Source organism: Uloborus diversus, chromosome 1 (genome assembly GCF_026930045.1).
Source record: "Uloborus diversus isolate 005 chromosome 1, Udiv.v.3.1, whole genome shotgun sequence".
Lineage (NCBI taxonomy): Eukaryota > Metazoa > Arthropoda > Arachnida > Araneae > Uloboridae > Uloborus > Uloborus diversus.
The window spans coordinates 7,236,517-7,255,097 of record NC_072731.1 but is presented as its reverse complement, the minus strand read 5'-3'; the positions used below and the strand labels follow the sequence as shown (position 1 = coordinate 7,255,097).

Here is an 18,581-nt window from a genome sequence, read left to right as displayed (position 1 = left end):
CTCCTCCAAAAATTCTATCATTCCGTGCGAAGTGCATTCCTGGAACAAAATGATGGGTTTACGGCGGTCTACTGTATTATATAGATAGAGAAAATCCACTAGAGGACCAAAATAAAGCCGTTTTGATGTTCCTGAAAAGGAGGGGGGGTATGACCTCCCTTGACCTATTAAGTAATCTGTCCCTGAGAAGAATAGAAAATAGGGATACTAGCTTTCATCCAATGTGTGTCTTAACGTTGTTGTCACTGGATTGTCTGCTAGTGTCATGGCAACAGCATTAAGTTGCCAAATGAAAATCAGTAATTTTAGTTTGAGTTAAGATGATATTTTAGAAAAATATTAACCCTTAAATTAAAACATTATTAGGCACAAAAATTATCGCAAAAAGTATGAAAGTTCCGTTCGCATAAATCGAGATTGTATTAGCATTATAAGTTTTATAAATAAAATATTTATTTAAAAAAAGAGAGAGCTCCGAACTTGCGCATGCGCATAGCACAATTAATGTAAATAACAACAAACGGATACGGAATGTGTTCAATAAATATTAATGCTTTTAATTCGAAAAGTTCCAAGATCACACTTGTTATGTTATTTTTAACAAAATTTTAATATTAAGTGACGCATTTAACTTGCTATTTTCTTTCAGTAATCAAACGTAAAAGTAGAGGTAAGGCTATATTCCCTTCATTTTTTGAGAGCAAAAATGTTGTGTTTACTGAAAGCTATGATTTCTGTGGCACATTTTTTATTTATTTTACCTGTTTTTGTTATTCAGAACCTTGTTTTCTTGTCAGACAATTGGCTGAAGGAGTTTTATTCAGAAATTTTCAGTTCGGTCAGGGGCGGATACATTAATTTTTGTAAGGGGGGGTCAAGTTTCAATGGACAGACCTCCATCGTAAAAAGCATCAATTAAGCATAGTATCATCAGCCCATTCCCCCCCCCCTCCCAAAGTGATGGAGCACCCCTTATATGCTACGGAGCACGCCTACTCCAAATGAGACAAAAAACCCTTTTAAATTGCCATTTCCCCACTCCTCCTAAAACTTCCAATGGCGCAACCTGCACCATGTCTGGATCATATTCCCTCATATTTTCATTATTTTCATCAAAATCCACATTTTCTTAGGCAGACACATTAGTCATGATGGGAAAAGCAAGCGCACACACACATGTGGTTTGAGATGGAAGAGAGCTCTGAAAAAAACGTTCAGCTCATTAGGTATGATTATTCTTTAGAAAATGAACAAAAACCTCAAAATAGCAATAGCCCAGTAAACGTACAGAGTCAATCCTTTTAATTATGATGCGCTAAGAAGAAATACCTGGCAGAATTAAGTTTTAAAAAAATTAACATTGATTCCCGTACTATTTTTTTGTTATCTAAAAGAATTTTAAAATGAACATAATAAAATTCATGTCACAGGGGGGTCAGCTCATCCTTTGACCCTCCCCTGAATCCGCCGCTGAGTTCGGTTAATGATGAGGGGTGCATATCAAAGCTCTTGCCTCGGTTACATCTGTTTTATATGCATAAGTTGTTTTGCCAAACATGAACTAAGATACCGCTTGATAGACACTACCAAAGTTGTTGGAACTGAGAATAGGATACCTATTTTTTTTTCCTCAACAAGAGAACTACAGTCTGCACCTAGACTCCTACCCACTGACATGACCTGTCACCTCGAAGTCCCCCGCTTTACCCACTGACAGAGGGGAGAGAAAGAAAAATGTCAGCAGGTGTCTTGCTACTCGCCCAGAGTTTTAGCTTCTGAATTTAATCCAATAAAACTAGAAACCAGCAGCTTTCCAACACAGTCAACTCTTTCAAACCAATTTAACTAGTTTACAATTAGTATATGCAGAATACTAACTGCCCAGTTATGACATCTAGAGACTACATGTTCTTCCTTGGTATAGACTCATCACTCATCAGTCTGAAATAGTCAGTACCCAAATTGAAAGCAGTTAATTGTCACTACATTGAACTTAAAATTTCCATTTTACCAATTTAAGACATCATCATCATTGTAAGAAATTTATTTTGTGAGTTTTCTGCTATACATTCTGAGACATTGCATTTAGCTGTACAGTGAAACTTCCCTGGAGTGACCACTCTCCGTTCCTGAAAAAAGTGGTCGTTAGTGGAAGTTGGTTGGTCTAAGAGGTCATTATAGAACATGCAAATATAGCACTAATGGCTGTTATTAATCTTCTACCTGCAGTGCATCAATCAAGAAAATTATGATAAGATTGTATTCAAATGAAGAAACTGTTTTTTTTACATGTAATGTAAAATACACTTTTTACATGGTTTCGGGACCAAAACTTTTGTACATTAAATCGGGATTATTCATAATATCGGGGTGCCAAAAAAAATTAAGAAAATTTACACTTACCTGATCTAAAAGCCCTAATGAGCAACTGAACAAAAATAGCCATATTTAGAAATTGTGCACTTTTTATTCAACATTCTGCTTCTTATTACACACTACTAGTTATTTTGAAATTTTAAAGTACTGAGTAATAGATGCTTGATAATTTCCTTGATACTTGACTTGAAATAGTTCTCTTTTGATTTTATGGAGAGAAGGAAATACTGCGTCATTTACATCCTGCTGTATGAGATACGTTTTTAGTTTCCAGGCCATGCAAAGGGCATTAGAAAGAGTAATAGTTTGAATGAGAGTTTCATTATTGCTTTCTGCATCAGTGTCGCTATTCATTGATTCAGACAAATCAACAATTTCATTCACTTTAGTTGTACCGGTAGAAAGTCTGTCATCACATGTGACATGATCATTAAAGTCGATCCCGGGAGCGACTTTTTCTGAGGGACCGAAAAATCCCCCTGACGAGTTACTCATGACTCAACTGCGCTTGTGAAGAATAAATGCCCTTTTGGCAAGTACCCTCGCCCCTCAAAAATTGCTGATTTCAAGAAAAGTATTTTTCTGCTTTGGACAAGATGGATTTCGAAAGTAATCCACTATTTTCTAACTGAAATTAACAAAAAGATTTTTTTTTCAGCTAATGACATAATTCGTTAATTCAGGCCTTATTATTTGGTAAATAGGGGTTTTGCCTTCATTTTACTTGGGGGGGGAAAATAAAAATTCGTTAAATCGGAATGCTACTGTATTTATTAGCTTGAAACTACGTGAAGAGATTCACCTGCTTCATATTCTTACTTTTCTCTAAAACAACTTTAGTTTCTGGATTTTGACCACTCTCATGAACTAGGAATGCTCAGTTCTAACCCCCCTCCCCCTAAGCAACCAAGAAATTCTAAGAAACAACCCTTTTAGAAAACTTCTGTTCTTATCAACCTCCCTCAATGACGGGCGCAGGTTTGACTTGCTTGAGATGTGCATGTGCTTCCCAAAGGTTCCAAAAACAACTCTCTCCTTTTTGTAACATTTTTGTGGTTCGAAACAGAGGGTGCAAGAAAGGAACACATTTGGACCCACAGGAGAATAGATTTTAATCCCAAATTCTGATTTCTTTCCACTTTAGTTAACAACTGACAACTTAGAGAAAACTGATCAGTGTACAAACCAAATGTTCTATTGGTTTTTTTTTGTTGTTGCATTTTCTCTCATAAAAATTCCTATATTTGTTAATACTGAGGTTTACGATGTGCCAGTCGTTGTGTGAGGTTTCAATGGTCCTTCTCAGAGGTATTTTACACGAGTCATAAACGGGGGGATATCAGTGTCTCAGAAAAGTGGTCGTTAATGGAGGAGGTCGCTATATAGAGGTGGTCGCTCATAGAAGTTTCACTGTGTCATATACCACACTCCAAGGCCCCTCATACATACCACTATTTGTGCTTGAATCAGTTGTATAGGGCCCTGAAGACAGCTCTGTTTTTTTATCCAGATAAGAAGCCAGTTAATCCCCGGTTCAGCACCCGTAGTAATATTGATTCACTTGGAAAACTTGGTGACCGTGACATATTTCAACATGCCTCTGTCACCATTAACAAACATGAAGGATCTTCAGCCGGTGACAATCGGCTTTTTGGTTACGAGTCTGATGCCTTTCTGATCAGGTCACCATGACAAGCATTCAACTGTAACGGGCATTGTGTCCTCTTCCTCCAGTGTTCTGAGGATCATGTTGAACAGACAAAAGTAGGAGCAAATAAATAGGCTTAGGGGAAGGTGGGGCACCTTGGGACACTTATTAGATAATGAGTTTTAGAAATTTTATTTTTAAACCAATTTTCACCAAACTTAGATGAATATACAATTTAGACACTTTTGCTTCAATAAAAATTAATTTTACTCCATTATTTCATTAAATTAAATTTTCATTAAAAAAAATTAAAGTAGTCATTACAACATCCCAACCTGCCCCACTAGGTAGGGCACCTTGGGACACCAGCCATAATACTAATACTTGCCATCTTAAATAATTCAACAGGCAGGGAACTTCCTATTTTCTTTTCTAGATCTCACTATTTCTATTATTTTAATATTTAAAACATTACTGGGAAAGAAAAGTCAATTTTCTGTATAACAGTAACCATTTTCTCAATTTTAGTTCATTTAAACTCATCAGATTTATTAAGTACAATGAAATAGGCTTTTTCTGTACTGTACACTGATGGAGCAGCTTGGGACAGTGTCCCAACCTGCCCAACCACTGTGTGTCCCAACCTGTTCCACTTAGATTGTTATTATAATATCAACTTTTTAAAAGTTAGACTTAGCAGTACAGTACATTTTTTAACCTTCAAATTATTATGAAAGGACATATATTAATTCCCACATGTTCTGATTGAAACTATTTCATTTCCTACTTAAAAATTTCTATAATGAAACCACTTATTAATGCAACTCCGAACCTTTCAAAACAAAAAAAAATTAGATCAGTCTTTAACTGTTCATGCAAGAAATTCCAAAGTACACTGAAGAGTTGATGCTGCTGCCATCAATAATGTCCTACGAGAACTAATTTCTGTTTATAAAATTAAAGCTGAAATTTACGGTGGGCTATGTCCCAAGGTGCCCCACCTTCCCCTACTATTGCCCTGTTTTGCATGTTTAGAGTTGGCAACGATCTTTGCCACGGACATTTTTAATTAAAAAAAGTTTTGCTGCTTAAAATTTTTTTTCTGAAACCCACACTTCTTTAGCATAGTTTCTTCATTTTTTATGATTTTTTAAAAGTGAACAAACTTTTGGCTCACCCTGTATTTGGGTGTGTTGTAGAAAAAGATGAAACTTTTTTTGTTTTCATTACACCAATGCGAGCTTGAAGAATTAAAAATTCATGTACTAAAATTACATTTCATTGTTGTTCTCATTAGTTATTTACTTTTCTTTCCAGGAAAATTATGGCTGTGGCTTGTCACGTGAAGGCACTGCCATCCTTTTTGTCTTGTTTCAACAAACACAACTTGGTCCTCAATTCTGGCCTTATACATAAGTGCTCTAGTTTTCATACCACTGCGTCTGCCTCAAAAGTAGAAAATTGGACTGCTCAAAATGAGTGGATCTATCCCCCGATAAAGCCAGGAGAAGAAAGAAGACCAGCGGTAAGATACATTTTTTGAGAAAAAAAATTCTTTATACATATGTAAAAATATACTCTTATCCCACAATTCATTTGGTGCTTGTTTTAAACCATCTATAAAAATTTGTAAATAGCAATGCTTATACATTTATTTAAACTCATTTTGTAATCTCATTTTTTTTTTGGAAACAATGTTTTCCATTATAATGCATTCAGTTAGAAACGTTCAATCAAGATGTAAAATTTTCAGGAATAAAAGTGCAGTACACCATTGAAATATTTATCTAACCAAAAAGTTGTATGAAATCATTGGCTGAAGTTTTTAGAGCAAGAAATGCTTAAAGATCTGGTTGCTTTTTTAAATAAATTGGCAAATGAATAAAGTAAATGTGATTATTTTGAGGCCAAGCCAGAGTTAGCACTAAAAAGTACAAAATTATGAATCACTCCACAACATGAACAGAAATCCCTTTTCGTTTTGATTTAGGCTTGAAAAAAAAATGCATAACCTCCAAATTGTCTCTACTAATGGTGCAGACTAGGATTTTATTTTGGTAGTTTCTTAAAGTTTTGGTAGCTACAGCTACCCTCGGCTCCTGCAAGCGATTATTAAACCGTATATACAAATACGACGACCCGAACGTTGAGTGACGATCCTTAATCTGAACCTTTGCCTGTGGTGTCGCTACGGGAGGGGAGGGGGGGGGGGGCGGTCCGCCCTGGTCACTCCCAGGGGAATTGCAAGTTTTTGAAAAATATAAAACTGAAATGCAGTTTTAAGACTACAAATTAAAAAAAAATTCCGCAGGGGTCAACCCCCGGCCATCCCCATACCCCCACCATACATCATGGAGTGAATATTATACTCTAGATTGGGTTCATATTGTCTAAACTTTGACCTAGCAGTGACTTCTTCTGAAACCAAAAACTGAAACACATTATTTTACCCTGTGTTTGAGATACATTTGGAATAATTAAGGGGCCATATATGCATCTAGGGCTAGTTATATAAATGTTGTTTATAGTTTTTATTTGTTTTTTTGTACATTAGACCACTTAAAATTTCATAATAATACAAAAATATGAGTGTTTCTAAAAATTGTATGATAATTCTAAAAATTGTAAAAGTTTCTAAAAATTGTATGAGGAAAATATCATGTTTTCACAAAAAATTATTATTATTGTTATTATTATTATTGCTTTTGTGGGGGGGAAGGGGGTTGACACCAAAAATTACCGCCCCAGATATCACCCGTGTACGCCACTGAAGGTTGTGCAAGAGTTATTCTCTCTAGAAAGGAATTTCACTCAGCTTCTACAAGACACAAATGCTTTCAGTATACAGTAGATAAAGTGTGTATAGAGCAAAGCTCTCAAAATTTATTTTTAAACTTTTATGAAGTTAGGCGTACTGATTCAGCAATTTTTAAGTAATAGTCTAAGATCCAACTTAGGTTGATCTACACACATCAAGTTTCCTCATAAGTTACGTATAAAAATGTTGATAAAAATATTACAAACAGGATGGTATAAGTCAGTCGAAGCAAAAGTGATCAAATCATAGGATTGTTGTGGTTTGAAATTTCGATAATCAAGTAATTTTGCAGTTTTTCTGCCAGCATCTTCCAAGTTTGCAGGAATCTACAAGTTTCATGCAGGTTTTTCAAACTAAAAATAGATCTAAATTTTTTCTCAAAGGACACTTATTTGGCTCAAAACTCAACAGTTTCGCTGAAAGGTTGGTGCTTTTGCAAAATTGCTAAGAAAGGGGATAATTATTATAAAATTTCTGCAGAAACTTTGCAGAGCTTTGTAAAATTACTTCCTTTATTTGAAGATAACTGCAGAGAATCCGCGGATTCAATTATTTGAACTTCAAATTGGGACAACCCTATGATTTGTACTTTTTCTTTTAGACAGCTTTATACCCTATACCATTGAGTTTGTTATTTTTTATGACAGTTTTATATATGAGGCAAAGGGATGTATGTGCCAAAATGAAAAATTTGGAGATAACTAGTTCAAATTGTAGGAGAATATCTTTTCTTGTTTATGGCAAAATAAAGTACTGGTAGCCCTGGTGGGTGCCGCTGTACAGCATAATTTAGATAAAACTGTTAACAAAAGCTTACCTTGGATCTGAATTCTAAACGTGTTTCATTCGAAACTTTAACACTTCCACCTTACAATGTTTTGATTCTCTCTGCTTTGTTAGGAAACTTGATGAAGGTAAGTCAACCTATGTAAGATCTTAGCCTGTAAGGTTACAGTGAAGATAATAATTAATGCCAGCTTTCACACTTTGGAAACAAACAAACTGAGCCTTATTATTATTACTGTTCTGCAGTCAATTGTAAAAACAGTTTGCTTCAGTTCCTAAGATTCTATATAGATCTTAATTTGCTTTTGCTCAAAATTTAATGTTATGTTGTTGTTGACAAGAAAAGTTATCATATACTTAGTAATAATTTTTCTTATTCTTTGTTGTCTGAAATTTTTAGCAGCATACTGAGCCTGGCAAAAGATTGAGACATCCTTCTGATGTTCTGCCGATGTTATTACAATGTATGTCTGTGCTGCAACTAGAGATGTTGTTTAAAAAGTGTATTCTAAATTTTTTTTTTTTTTTTTTTTTTTTTTTTTTTCAGTTTGTGAATCATTACAGAACAAATATAAAATATTCTCCCAAAAAAATGTGGTATGTTGCTTGCTTGGTAAGTGTACAGTACCCTCTTTGAGAAAATACTATTATTATTTACTATTGCACTGTTGTTATTTTATTAGGTGGTGATGTGTAAATTGTGTTTTAGGTGAGGGGGCTAACTGTTGATGAAGCCATTAAGCAACTCTCTTTTGTGCCCAAAAAAGGTGCAGTTATCGCCAAAGAGGTAATTTTCTGCTGTGACATTATTTAGTTTAGTAAACTAATGAAATAAATGGATACAGTTACCATAAGTGGGTTACGTGTTTTTTTTTTCAAACAGGAAGAAAATTATTCAGTATCGTATTGGATATATTTAATACTACGTGTAGCTAAACTCTTTGGTTTTGGTATTGTCACAAACTATAAACTTTAATTTACTATCCAGTTTCAAATGATAGTAATTGTACAAAGCCGCTTCGCCAGGTGGGTTGAATTTTAATTTTAAAATTAATGGTTTTCCTATTAGTACAAAACAGTAACAATTCAACACCAATGAAACTTTTTTTTTAACATCAGGAACAAGTACAAGTTAAATAAAAAGAAAGCGACTTTTTAAACGTACAAAACTGCAGTTTTGCAGTGCTCAGGAGCCCCTTAGCCCTTACGGCTCTGCAAGTTGGTAGAAGTTATTTTGAAACCCGGGAAAGGGGTGCTCTTTTTCTTCCTGACTGACGATTTAAATCTTTTGCGTATCAAAGAAGATTGCGAAGCTATCCTTATGGATTGGTAAGCGTTAGCGAGCAGGGGGCTGAGCCCTCTAGTTCTCTAAAAAAAAGAACAAGCTAAATATTGAACCATTTTATGGAAATTCATTATAAATTTAACACATTCTAATCCAACCTTTCTTTACTTTTCATTTTATGTTATTTAGTTATTAGGGCAGTTCTCAAAAGGTGGGAGCAAACACAGACCTCAACTTTGAAGCTTCAACACCAAATAACTTTCATTTTAATAAACTCAAAAATTTTTGAGTTAAATTATAATACTGTATAGAGACAAGAATAGACATAAATTATGGAAAAAATGCTCTTCAAATACCCTTAAAAAATATTTTCTTTGTTAAAAGGCATTGGACATACCAAAACGTTAACTGAGCAAATGTACGATTAAAAAAAAAAATTGATTATTTCCATACGTTTCAACAAAAAAAAATTAAGGCCATGAATCTCAAACTGAATATTTTTATGATAATATTTTCCACAAATTAAAAAAATAAGTCAGATTATTTATGTTGTAAACAATTTTAGAAAAAATGGAAGTTGGAAGTTTGATGTATGTCCAAAAGTTACGATCTTGACAATGCTATTATTTGAGAACTAAATACAGTCGGACCTCGATATAAGGTCACTCCACGGGACTTCACAAAACTGACCTTATAAGCGGGGTGACCTTATAACCGATTCATATATATATTAATTGATCAGTAAGGATGTATACATTAATTTTTTTCAAAATTCAATACGTCCAAAAACGTCAGTTAATTAAATCATAATAGTTGAATTGATTTGAACCAATTGAAATTTTTGGAATTAATAAGAAATTTTGAAATGCTTTTTTAAAATTTCCTTTTAGAATAAAACTGCATTCAAATATGCCCAAGCAAAGAACTGATGTGCAACTTACCTCGCTTAAAATTACATTAATACAGTACTGACGCGTTTTTTCTTTAGTTTAAGTACAATGGTCTCTAAGTATCTTCTGAAAATTTTCTTTGGCTTCTAATGAATGGTAAAAAATTGTGACATGTACATACTGAGTGCTCACGTTACTGCTTTATATTTTAGTATCACTGTCGTAACACTCACTTTCTACTGTTAATTTACTACATTAATAGGGAAAATGACTTTTCACTTTTTAAGGATCATATATCACATAAAATTCTTGGAAGTGAATCGATTAGGCAATGAAATCATTTTAAAAAGTCAGACAGAAGTGACCTTATGAGTGATTAATGTATTATGACCTGACCATATATCCGATAATACATAACATAGAATTTCTATTCAGCAAACTGGGACTTTAGAAGAGTGACCTTATATGCGGGGTGACCATATATCGAGGTCTGACTGTATATGATTTATATGTTTTAGAGGTATTTTTCGATCCTCAAAATCAATTGTTGATTATTTTAAAAGGTTTTCATATATTTTTATGCAGTATCTTTGAAGCAAAATCATTTTTCTTAAACATACATGTGAGATGTCCAAATTGCGTTTCGATCTAGACGCCGATAATTCTGTCCATTTATTCATTATTATAAATGATCTTCTGTCTTGTAACCTTAATAAAAAAGGCTAATATAATGTTAATTTCTTCAATCCATTGACATTTTGCACAATTAATACGTTATGTATTGAACATTACATTAACAACAGTAGAAACACAAGTTATGATCGTAATGGAACACATTTAAGTAAACAAAACAGCACAAAAATCGCCAAGCTAATTCCGATTAGCAACAACTCACAGCGTACGATACGCGAAGGGTTACCAGCGAAAATACCGATTTCCGCCAACAGTGTCAGTTTTGGCGACTTCATCACCTGCGCTGGAAAAATGGTTAGGGTTTTTTTTTTTTATTTTTTTTTTGTTTTTTTTTTTTCGGATTCTACAAAAATTATAACAAAATTTTATTATTTAAAAGCCAGTATTTAAAGTCATTCAAGTACTTTAAATCCTTTATTTTTCATTGCAGAATGTAAAAATAGATAAAATTTTCATTGGAAAAGTTCAAAAACTGAAACTTACATTATGATGATATCCAAAATCTTGTTACCTACTGGATAACGATGTCCAAAATCTGTTACCTACAGACTGATCATTAAATTTGCTATTTATTAATTTTTATAAATCCCTGCTGTCTTTTAATGTTTGTATATGATGTTGTAGGTGCACATACTATGATATAAAAACAAAATTGATGTCAAATTTCAAAATTTTAAAAGTTGCTCAGAATTAACTTTTTTGTTCCCACCTTTTGAGAACTTCCCATTATTATTATTATTATTATTGTTTCTAATGGGGCTGTATAAGAGACCCACCTCAAGAGGTGTGTGGGCCATAACCAGACCTAGTGCGCTCCCTTACAAAGCATCAGTCTTTCATGTGTCACCATTAAGGTGCTGATGCATGATGCATGACATAGTAATTTTTTGATGCCCACTTTCCACCAGATGGCAGCACCCGGACTCTTGCACTAAGGAATTGCACTAGGAATTTCAGTTTTGCCTAGGGAATTCTGATCCAAACGAATACTCCAGGGATCTTTTACATGCCGCATATTCATGCGACCTGGGCGCTGATGATTTTCTGCATCTCAAAAATCCACCGACTGGCCACCTCAGGCAGGCCAAAAACCAGGCCTACAGGCGTAGAAGGCCAGCGCCTAACCATCCGAGAAATAGGGGACAGCCTCCATTACATCTTTGACTGCCCACTGACAGAAGCCCACCATCTCCGCTGTCCTCCGGGCACATCCCATCTACAACGCCTGAAGCAGGCACTCAAACTGCGGCATAGCACCGCGTGTCTTAACGCAATCTTCCATTCTTTATCAACCGAGGGTTACCTGTACCAGAGCTCAATCTAATTTCTTTTACCCATGCATTTTTATTTACCCACAGCTTTAGTATCTAATGGTTGCCTCTTTAGACATTCTGTCCTTCTGCATGTCTCCGATTACATTGTACAATCTAATGATTGTTGGCTTTGTTTTTGGTGAATGTAGCTGAGTGTATTATCTGTTTGTGTCACTTTGTTGATTTGCTGCCACTATTTGATGGTGTATAGCTGTGTACCCTGTGTAATGTGTATATATATCTATAATCTATATGTATGTGTGTATATGTGTGTGTATGTTTTACATGGGCGGATTTATCGGGGGGCGTCTTAGGATGACTTTATATATAATAACAACACACCTTCCAAAGTCTTAAAAGAAAAAATCATGTTTTTTTTTCTTTTTTGAATAATTCATAAGTGAAAATGAAGAGAATAGTGACTGTCCTTTTCTAATGGGGGGGGGGGGGGTGGACACTGTAACTGGGTTGCTGAAAATGTGTTGAAAACTATTATTTTGAACTGAAAACCTTTAGGGCAAGTATATAAGTGAAAATAACGAGCTATGTATTCAGCTGCAAAGCTGCAATACTTAAAATAATTAATGATTATTTCAACACATTAGAAACAAAAACAAAGATTTAAAAAAAACGGATTTACCTATGAACTAAACAAGCTATAGCTTAGGGCACCCGCTTTGTTATAGGCGATTAACTCCCGAAATTTTCATGACTTATTCCATAAAAAAAAATACTTAAAAAAATTAATTTCATTTTAAAATGCTTGAAACCCTTGAAAATTTGGAAAAGTGTGTGTATGCAAACCAAAAATTTTAAAATTTATTAAAAATGGGAGGGGGTAAGGGAAGAAATGCCGAAATATGTCAAATTTAGCTCTTGCCCCATCCTGCATCAAAAATGTAAAAATCATGGTTCTTACATTTCCGCAACATATTACTTGGAATAAATTTTTGTGACTCTTATGTTTCATATCTTGCTGTTTATTTAAGTCTGAATGCAGTACTTAGAAAAAAACGTTACCTCCAATCTTTTTCGTTTTCTGCACTACTTGTAATTGAAAAAAAAAAAGTTGTTTTAATGACAAATCTAAAGGGGTTTTTTTTCTTTTAAACTTAAATAGTTATTTCCTACAAAGCTAGAACAATATTGTAAAACTGTACAATCTAGTACTACTTTTCATAGACTGTAAAAGAAAAATGAAGTGCCTTAAATAATTTTAATTGTTCTCGAGTCCTTGAAAAGAATTAGATGAGCCTTTGAAATTCCTAATCAAAGTGTGCTACATTTTTTTTTTTTTAAATCAATTGTATAAATTATGAATGGTTCAAATGGACAGCATGTTACTCTCTTGTTACTTACTTTACACCATTTCTTTTAAAGCATTTTTTCTTCTGATCATTTTGTTTTTAGTTCATTATTGTATTTGTGAGTGAGTTGGAGGTGTAATCAAAAGCTTATGGAGTTGAACCAACAGCTGATGTAAGCAAATAACAATGCACCAATTTTCTCTTCTTCCCTCACTTTTTCTTTCTGAGGGCTGCTGTCCTTGATTTGTTGGCCCGAAAACAATTTTTATTCTGTACTATCGTAATTTGCAAAAGAGTATCTTGCCTATTTTTTTTTGAAATTTTTGTAATTCCAATTACCCTTTATAGGACTTTAGAATGCAGAATTTTATATATATTTTGCAAAAATTCCTTCGGAGGAGAAACCCCCGAACCCCCTGAAATTGGAGATTTTCTACACCCGTACTTAAAGCGACACCATTACCCCTCTTGGGTTAATTTAGGAAGAAAAGCAAGCAACAAATTAATAAAACTACACAATATAAGTAAGGCAGGACCTTCAGGAATAAAAGACATTCATTTCAGGAAAAAAGACAACATAGTGTGTGTGGCGGGAGGGGGGGTCTTTTTCGTGGACCGACAGAAAAGTTGTATAGACTACAAGAGACACCCAAAGCCAGCCAATATTGTTCAAAAAAAAAAAAATCCCTGCCCCCCCCCCCCAGGAACTCAGTCCTAAATCCGCCTATGATGTTTTATTATTATTATTATTAATCTTCATGTGAGTTTAAAATTGTGTAAACAAAATTCCTGTCTATCGGAATATGATTTCATGTATTGCATGCATTATGTACGACATATACAATGTATCAACTCACCGATTAACACAGCTGTCTCCAGGGCACCATCCGACCGTTTAAACCACACGTAGTGGTAGGTACGGGGGACCCTGGAGTGTTATGTTATGTTATTATTTTTGTTGCAAAGAAATGTGGACAAGTTTTACATTCTCTAATAAAATATGTTTTTAAAAATGTGTTTGTTTAAAAAAAAAGAAAAATATTTAGCACTTTTATGAGATTAAAGAATATAAAAGTTATAGAGTTTCAAACTTGGATATCCTACTTAATTTTCCTTATTTACCAGATCAAGTTTTCAATGTGTTTTCTAGATTAAAAAGAGGTGGCCCATAGTTGTACCCTGTAGGGGTACAACTATGGGCCATGGGGAAAAAATTCCCCTTCCTCTTTTTCCAACTTAGGTTTTTTTTTTTAACATTTCAGTCAAAAGACGAGATGTATAATTAACATTGCTAAAGTCCTCGAAATTCTAAATCAAAGATGTACACGGAATTTTCATTGAAAACATCGAAAAGTGGCCCATAGTTGGACCATTTTATGGTAGTCATCGTAATATTTTAAAAAAGATTTTAAATTATTCCATCAGTAAACAAAGTGAAAATTTCTTTCAAAAATATTCAGTTGATATCTGAAGACTATTGATAATTTACAGCATATTGTTTACATGCATAATTGTTCCCCCCTAACCAAAATTTTTTACTTAATTTTTCAGGTTATTGAGGAGGCACAAGAATTGGCAGTTAAAGAGCATAATGTTGAGTTCAAAAGTAATCTTTGGGTTGGTAAGTTATTTTTATTTGACAATAGTTCTGCAATACTTTTTAGCGTAGGTGACAGTTGACATGGATTTTGAGTTGTCCTTGTGGAATGTAGTTGCATTCAATTGAAAATGTTTTGCAACTGAATGTTTTTTTTATCCACATTTTATTTGTGATGATTATTTTGTTACCAACTTCTGGATGTTACAAGCCCTCAAGGAGGTAAAATGTACAGTAACAATAAATAAGTACAGTTAAATCTTGAAAATCGGAGGCAATGGAGGCTAGTATCGACAATGAAAAACTTTACACATAAATTTTGATTTGAATCACCCATGAATCTAATTGCACAAATGTTTCAAGATTTCTGTACGTGTTTTTATATGTACAAACGTGTTTTTTGTCTTGTTAAGTGAATATTTCATGCCACTTGTCGACTACTGATAACACAGTCTCTGTTGCATTTTATTTCTTTACTGTTCACAGTGAAAGAAGTGGAAGCCGATATTTTTTGATAGAGGACTTTAAATGAGCAATAGAACAAGCAGGGTACAAACCATTATAAGCTCTGCCAATAAATAATGTAAACTTGATACTTACAATGTAAAACCATGTGTTTAAAGTAACTAGAGCAGGGGTGATTTTGTTCCGGTATTTTACCGGATTTTCGGTATTTTCATCTTGAATTCCAGTATCTTCATCTTCGAACATACCGGAACTTCTATATTTTCAGAAAAACCCACTTTAGTAAAATTTAGGGCGATGTTTAATGAAACGAAAAAATCCAAGTTGAAGACATTTGGTATAAATATAAAGCGTAAGCTACGGTCATGTTTTGTAAACTGGGGGAAGGTAGGAAGAGAAAAGTGATAAGAGCTTGGACTCCTGTCTTTATTCTTTATGGCAGTTGGAGGAATTGATCGTCTGCAAATATTTTCTTTATTTTATATTCTGGTTTATGATCTTTATCTGCGTGCGTTCTGTTGTTATTGAACTAATTCTAATTATACTTTATCGTTATTAATATGCTCCTCATAAATATAAATTAGTTTGTTTAATTAAATTTTACTAGTTAACTCTTACTTTTCATTTCGCTACATTTTTGTTTGATAAATTTATTCATTTGAACTTTGCATGTTCTCATAAATACTCTCTTAAAAAATGAGGTATCTGGATAAATCTGAAGATATTGACTCCATCGATGCAGGAAAGAAGAACAAGTTTAATTGGGAATGGTTAAACAGAGTGGATTCCTACAATGAAAAGATGGAAATATAGTGTACAAAAATTGATAGGGCTGGATTTTGGTTTTATGTTTCTTGCAACAAGCCCTTTACATAAGCTAATGATGGTGTGAAGGCATTATTGCAATGCAACATTCTTCTACAAATACTCATAAAAGAAACTGGGAATCATTAAAAAATGCTGATGTATTAGGCTTTAGTGTATTAGTAAATGAATGTAATTAATGGTTAAGGATTCAGATACAAGGGAGGAAAATAAAACATTCTTTGAAAAATTTTAAGAAATGAGAAAAATTAAAAGAATTCAATTCCCACCATGTACATGGACGTATGAAGTCCAATTAAAACTTCGAGTTTTAGTCTCAACAAATAACTATGTATCTAAATTGTTTATATACATAATATGATGTGTACATATACGTAATGTGTATATATATGCCCATCAAAACACTTTCTTCTTGGAAATAAAAGTTCAGGTATTTTTCAATGGAGTTACAATCACCCCTGCTAGAGGTAATAGAAGCAATTTTATGTTAGCATTTGTAACTGCATTTCTCAACCCTGAATATAATTTATGAATTAAAGTGTATGTAATTATGGGCCACCCTATTTTCTAGTTTTCTTAATAAATTCAACAAGTAGTGTTTCATTAAAAAAATTGTGTACTGTTTATTATTATACACATATGCAATAAACTACTAGAGGTGCCCCTGATATCATGATTAGAAAAATATGTTTAAAACAGAAGGCTCTGCAGGTAGCTTGGGCCCTCCTCTCTCGCATTTCTACTGCCTTAAGCGCAGTCACCGTTTTCAAATGCAATTGCTCATCTTGCACAGTCAATGTCTCATAAATTTGAAGTTAACATTTTAACAGTTCGATAGTGGTCTCAGCAATTAGCATATCTGGAAATAATTTACCATTAATTTCGAACCTCTTATGTTGGTTTGTACACGACCAAAATAAGGCATGAGCTCATAAGCTATGGACCGAAGGCACCAAAATTTGAGGGCACCAAATCTGTAGCTAAAGTTTAAGGAAATTTAAGTAATTTAATATCACTTTATAGCGAGATGTACCCATTGAATTTATTTAAAAAAATCATCCTTAAGATTTTAATCTCGGTCTCAAATCCAAAAGCCCACAATACAATTTATTTACAATATCATTACATGTAAAAGTTGTGTCAAAGATAGAATTGGTATTTACATCCTATTGTAGCTTGGCAAAATTTGACGACATCTTATATAAAGTGTATATTTATCACTTTTAATAGTATTACAACTTCTTATATTATTATATATTTTTTATACCATAAAACATTGCCAAATCTTCTCTGTTTGTGGTAATATGTAAGGATCAAAATACTTTATTGCTTCAGGGGGAAGAGGGTACCAAATAAAGTTTGCCCAGTGTTGTCAAAAGCCATATTTGAGCTCTGGGCTTGTCACTTTCCTGCATTCATTAGCTTGATTGAAAATGAGTAATGATTTTTTTTACTCCTTGCAGCACAATCATTTGTAGGGAAAGGACTAGTTGTGAAAGGCTTGCGGAGGCATGCTAAAATGAAGATTGGCGTTATTCATTATCGCTACTGTCACTATTTTGTCCGTTTGGTTGAAGGCTCTCCGCCCGAGCATTACTATGAACACCGGCGGGAACTCACTGGTGATGAGAAATTAGAAGAATACTTTAACGAGCTTCGAGCCAGAAGAATTCACAGAACATTGTAATTTCTGCATATGCTTACTCTAGTGATATTATTTAATAAAAGTACTTTATATCATTTTTGTGAATTGTGTTAATTCCATAGCAGCCATGTTTTCCTTGTGATGCTTCGTTCGATTCGATTCCGAGTCACAACAACTGTATTTATGTCGAGGACTGCATACTAAGTGCCTTACCTCCATTATTTTATATACCGATAGATGGCAGCACCATCACCGGATCTGACAATTAATGAGAATTTAGAACTAGACCAGGAACTAATAGTTACCTGGTGCTAGCACCCCCAGAGGTATCGTTTCACATGGAGGACATTGAGACCACGAGCATATTTAACTTCGCCCAGTCCCCTTTAATGACGACGGTGAATCTTCGACCATCGAGGTTCGAACTCAGGACCCTCCGGCCCCGAATCCGACACTCTACTGATCGGGCTACCACTGCCCTTGGTCTTGTCTTGGTTGTGAATAAAAGAAACCAGGAAGAAGGGTGTTGCCATAGATGGAAACGTTATAAAAGAACTTGTGAAGCGACTGTATTTGAAAATATATTTATTAGAATAACAGTTTCATCACACAGCATAAATCATTATCATCTTTACTTTTTGAAGTTACAAATATCATTACTTTATATACTGTACAGTACAACTATAGTGCATTTGCTTTCCTTACTATATACTGTACGTACCATATACTGGTTTATTTTATGTCTTTCTTTCCCATTGATCATTGATTTTGTTCATTGTAGCAGTATTTAATAATTGAATAAAACGTTTTTTTTTTTTTAATATAAGTAAACATTCAGTTCTTTATGTAAGACACAGTAATTTATATGTAAGAAATGGTTTTTACATATCTAGCTGAGCTGATTGGAATACAGTCGAGTCCCGACTTACGCGA

At 33.9% G+C, this 18,581-nt stretch overlaps 1 protein-coding gene across 1 annotated transcript; it reads left to right on the top strand.

Annotated features, from left to right (window-relative positions):
- Nucleotides 1-494: 494 nt before the first annotated feature.
- LOC129234415 (39S ribosomal protein L22, mitochondrial-like) lies at nt 495-17,828 on the top strand. Its single transcript, XM_054868413.1, has 6 exons — nt 495-670; nt 5,342-5,549; nt 8,176-8,241; nt 8,338-8,415; nt 14,668-14,737; nt 17,467-17,828. Exons 2-6 carry the CDS (start codon nt 5,349-5,351, stop codon nt 17,688-17,690), a joined length of 639 nt encoding a protein of 212 aa, XP_054724388.1. The 5' UTR covers nt 495-670; nt 5,342-5,348; the 3' UTR covers nt 17,691-17,828.
- Nucleotides 17,829-18,581: the final 753 nt, after the last annotated feature.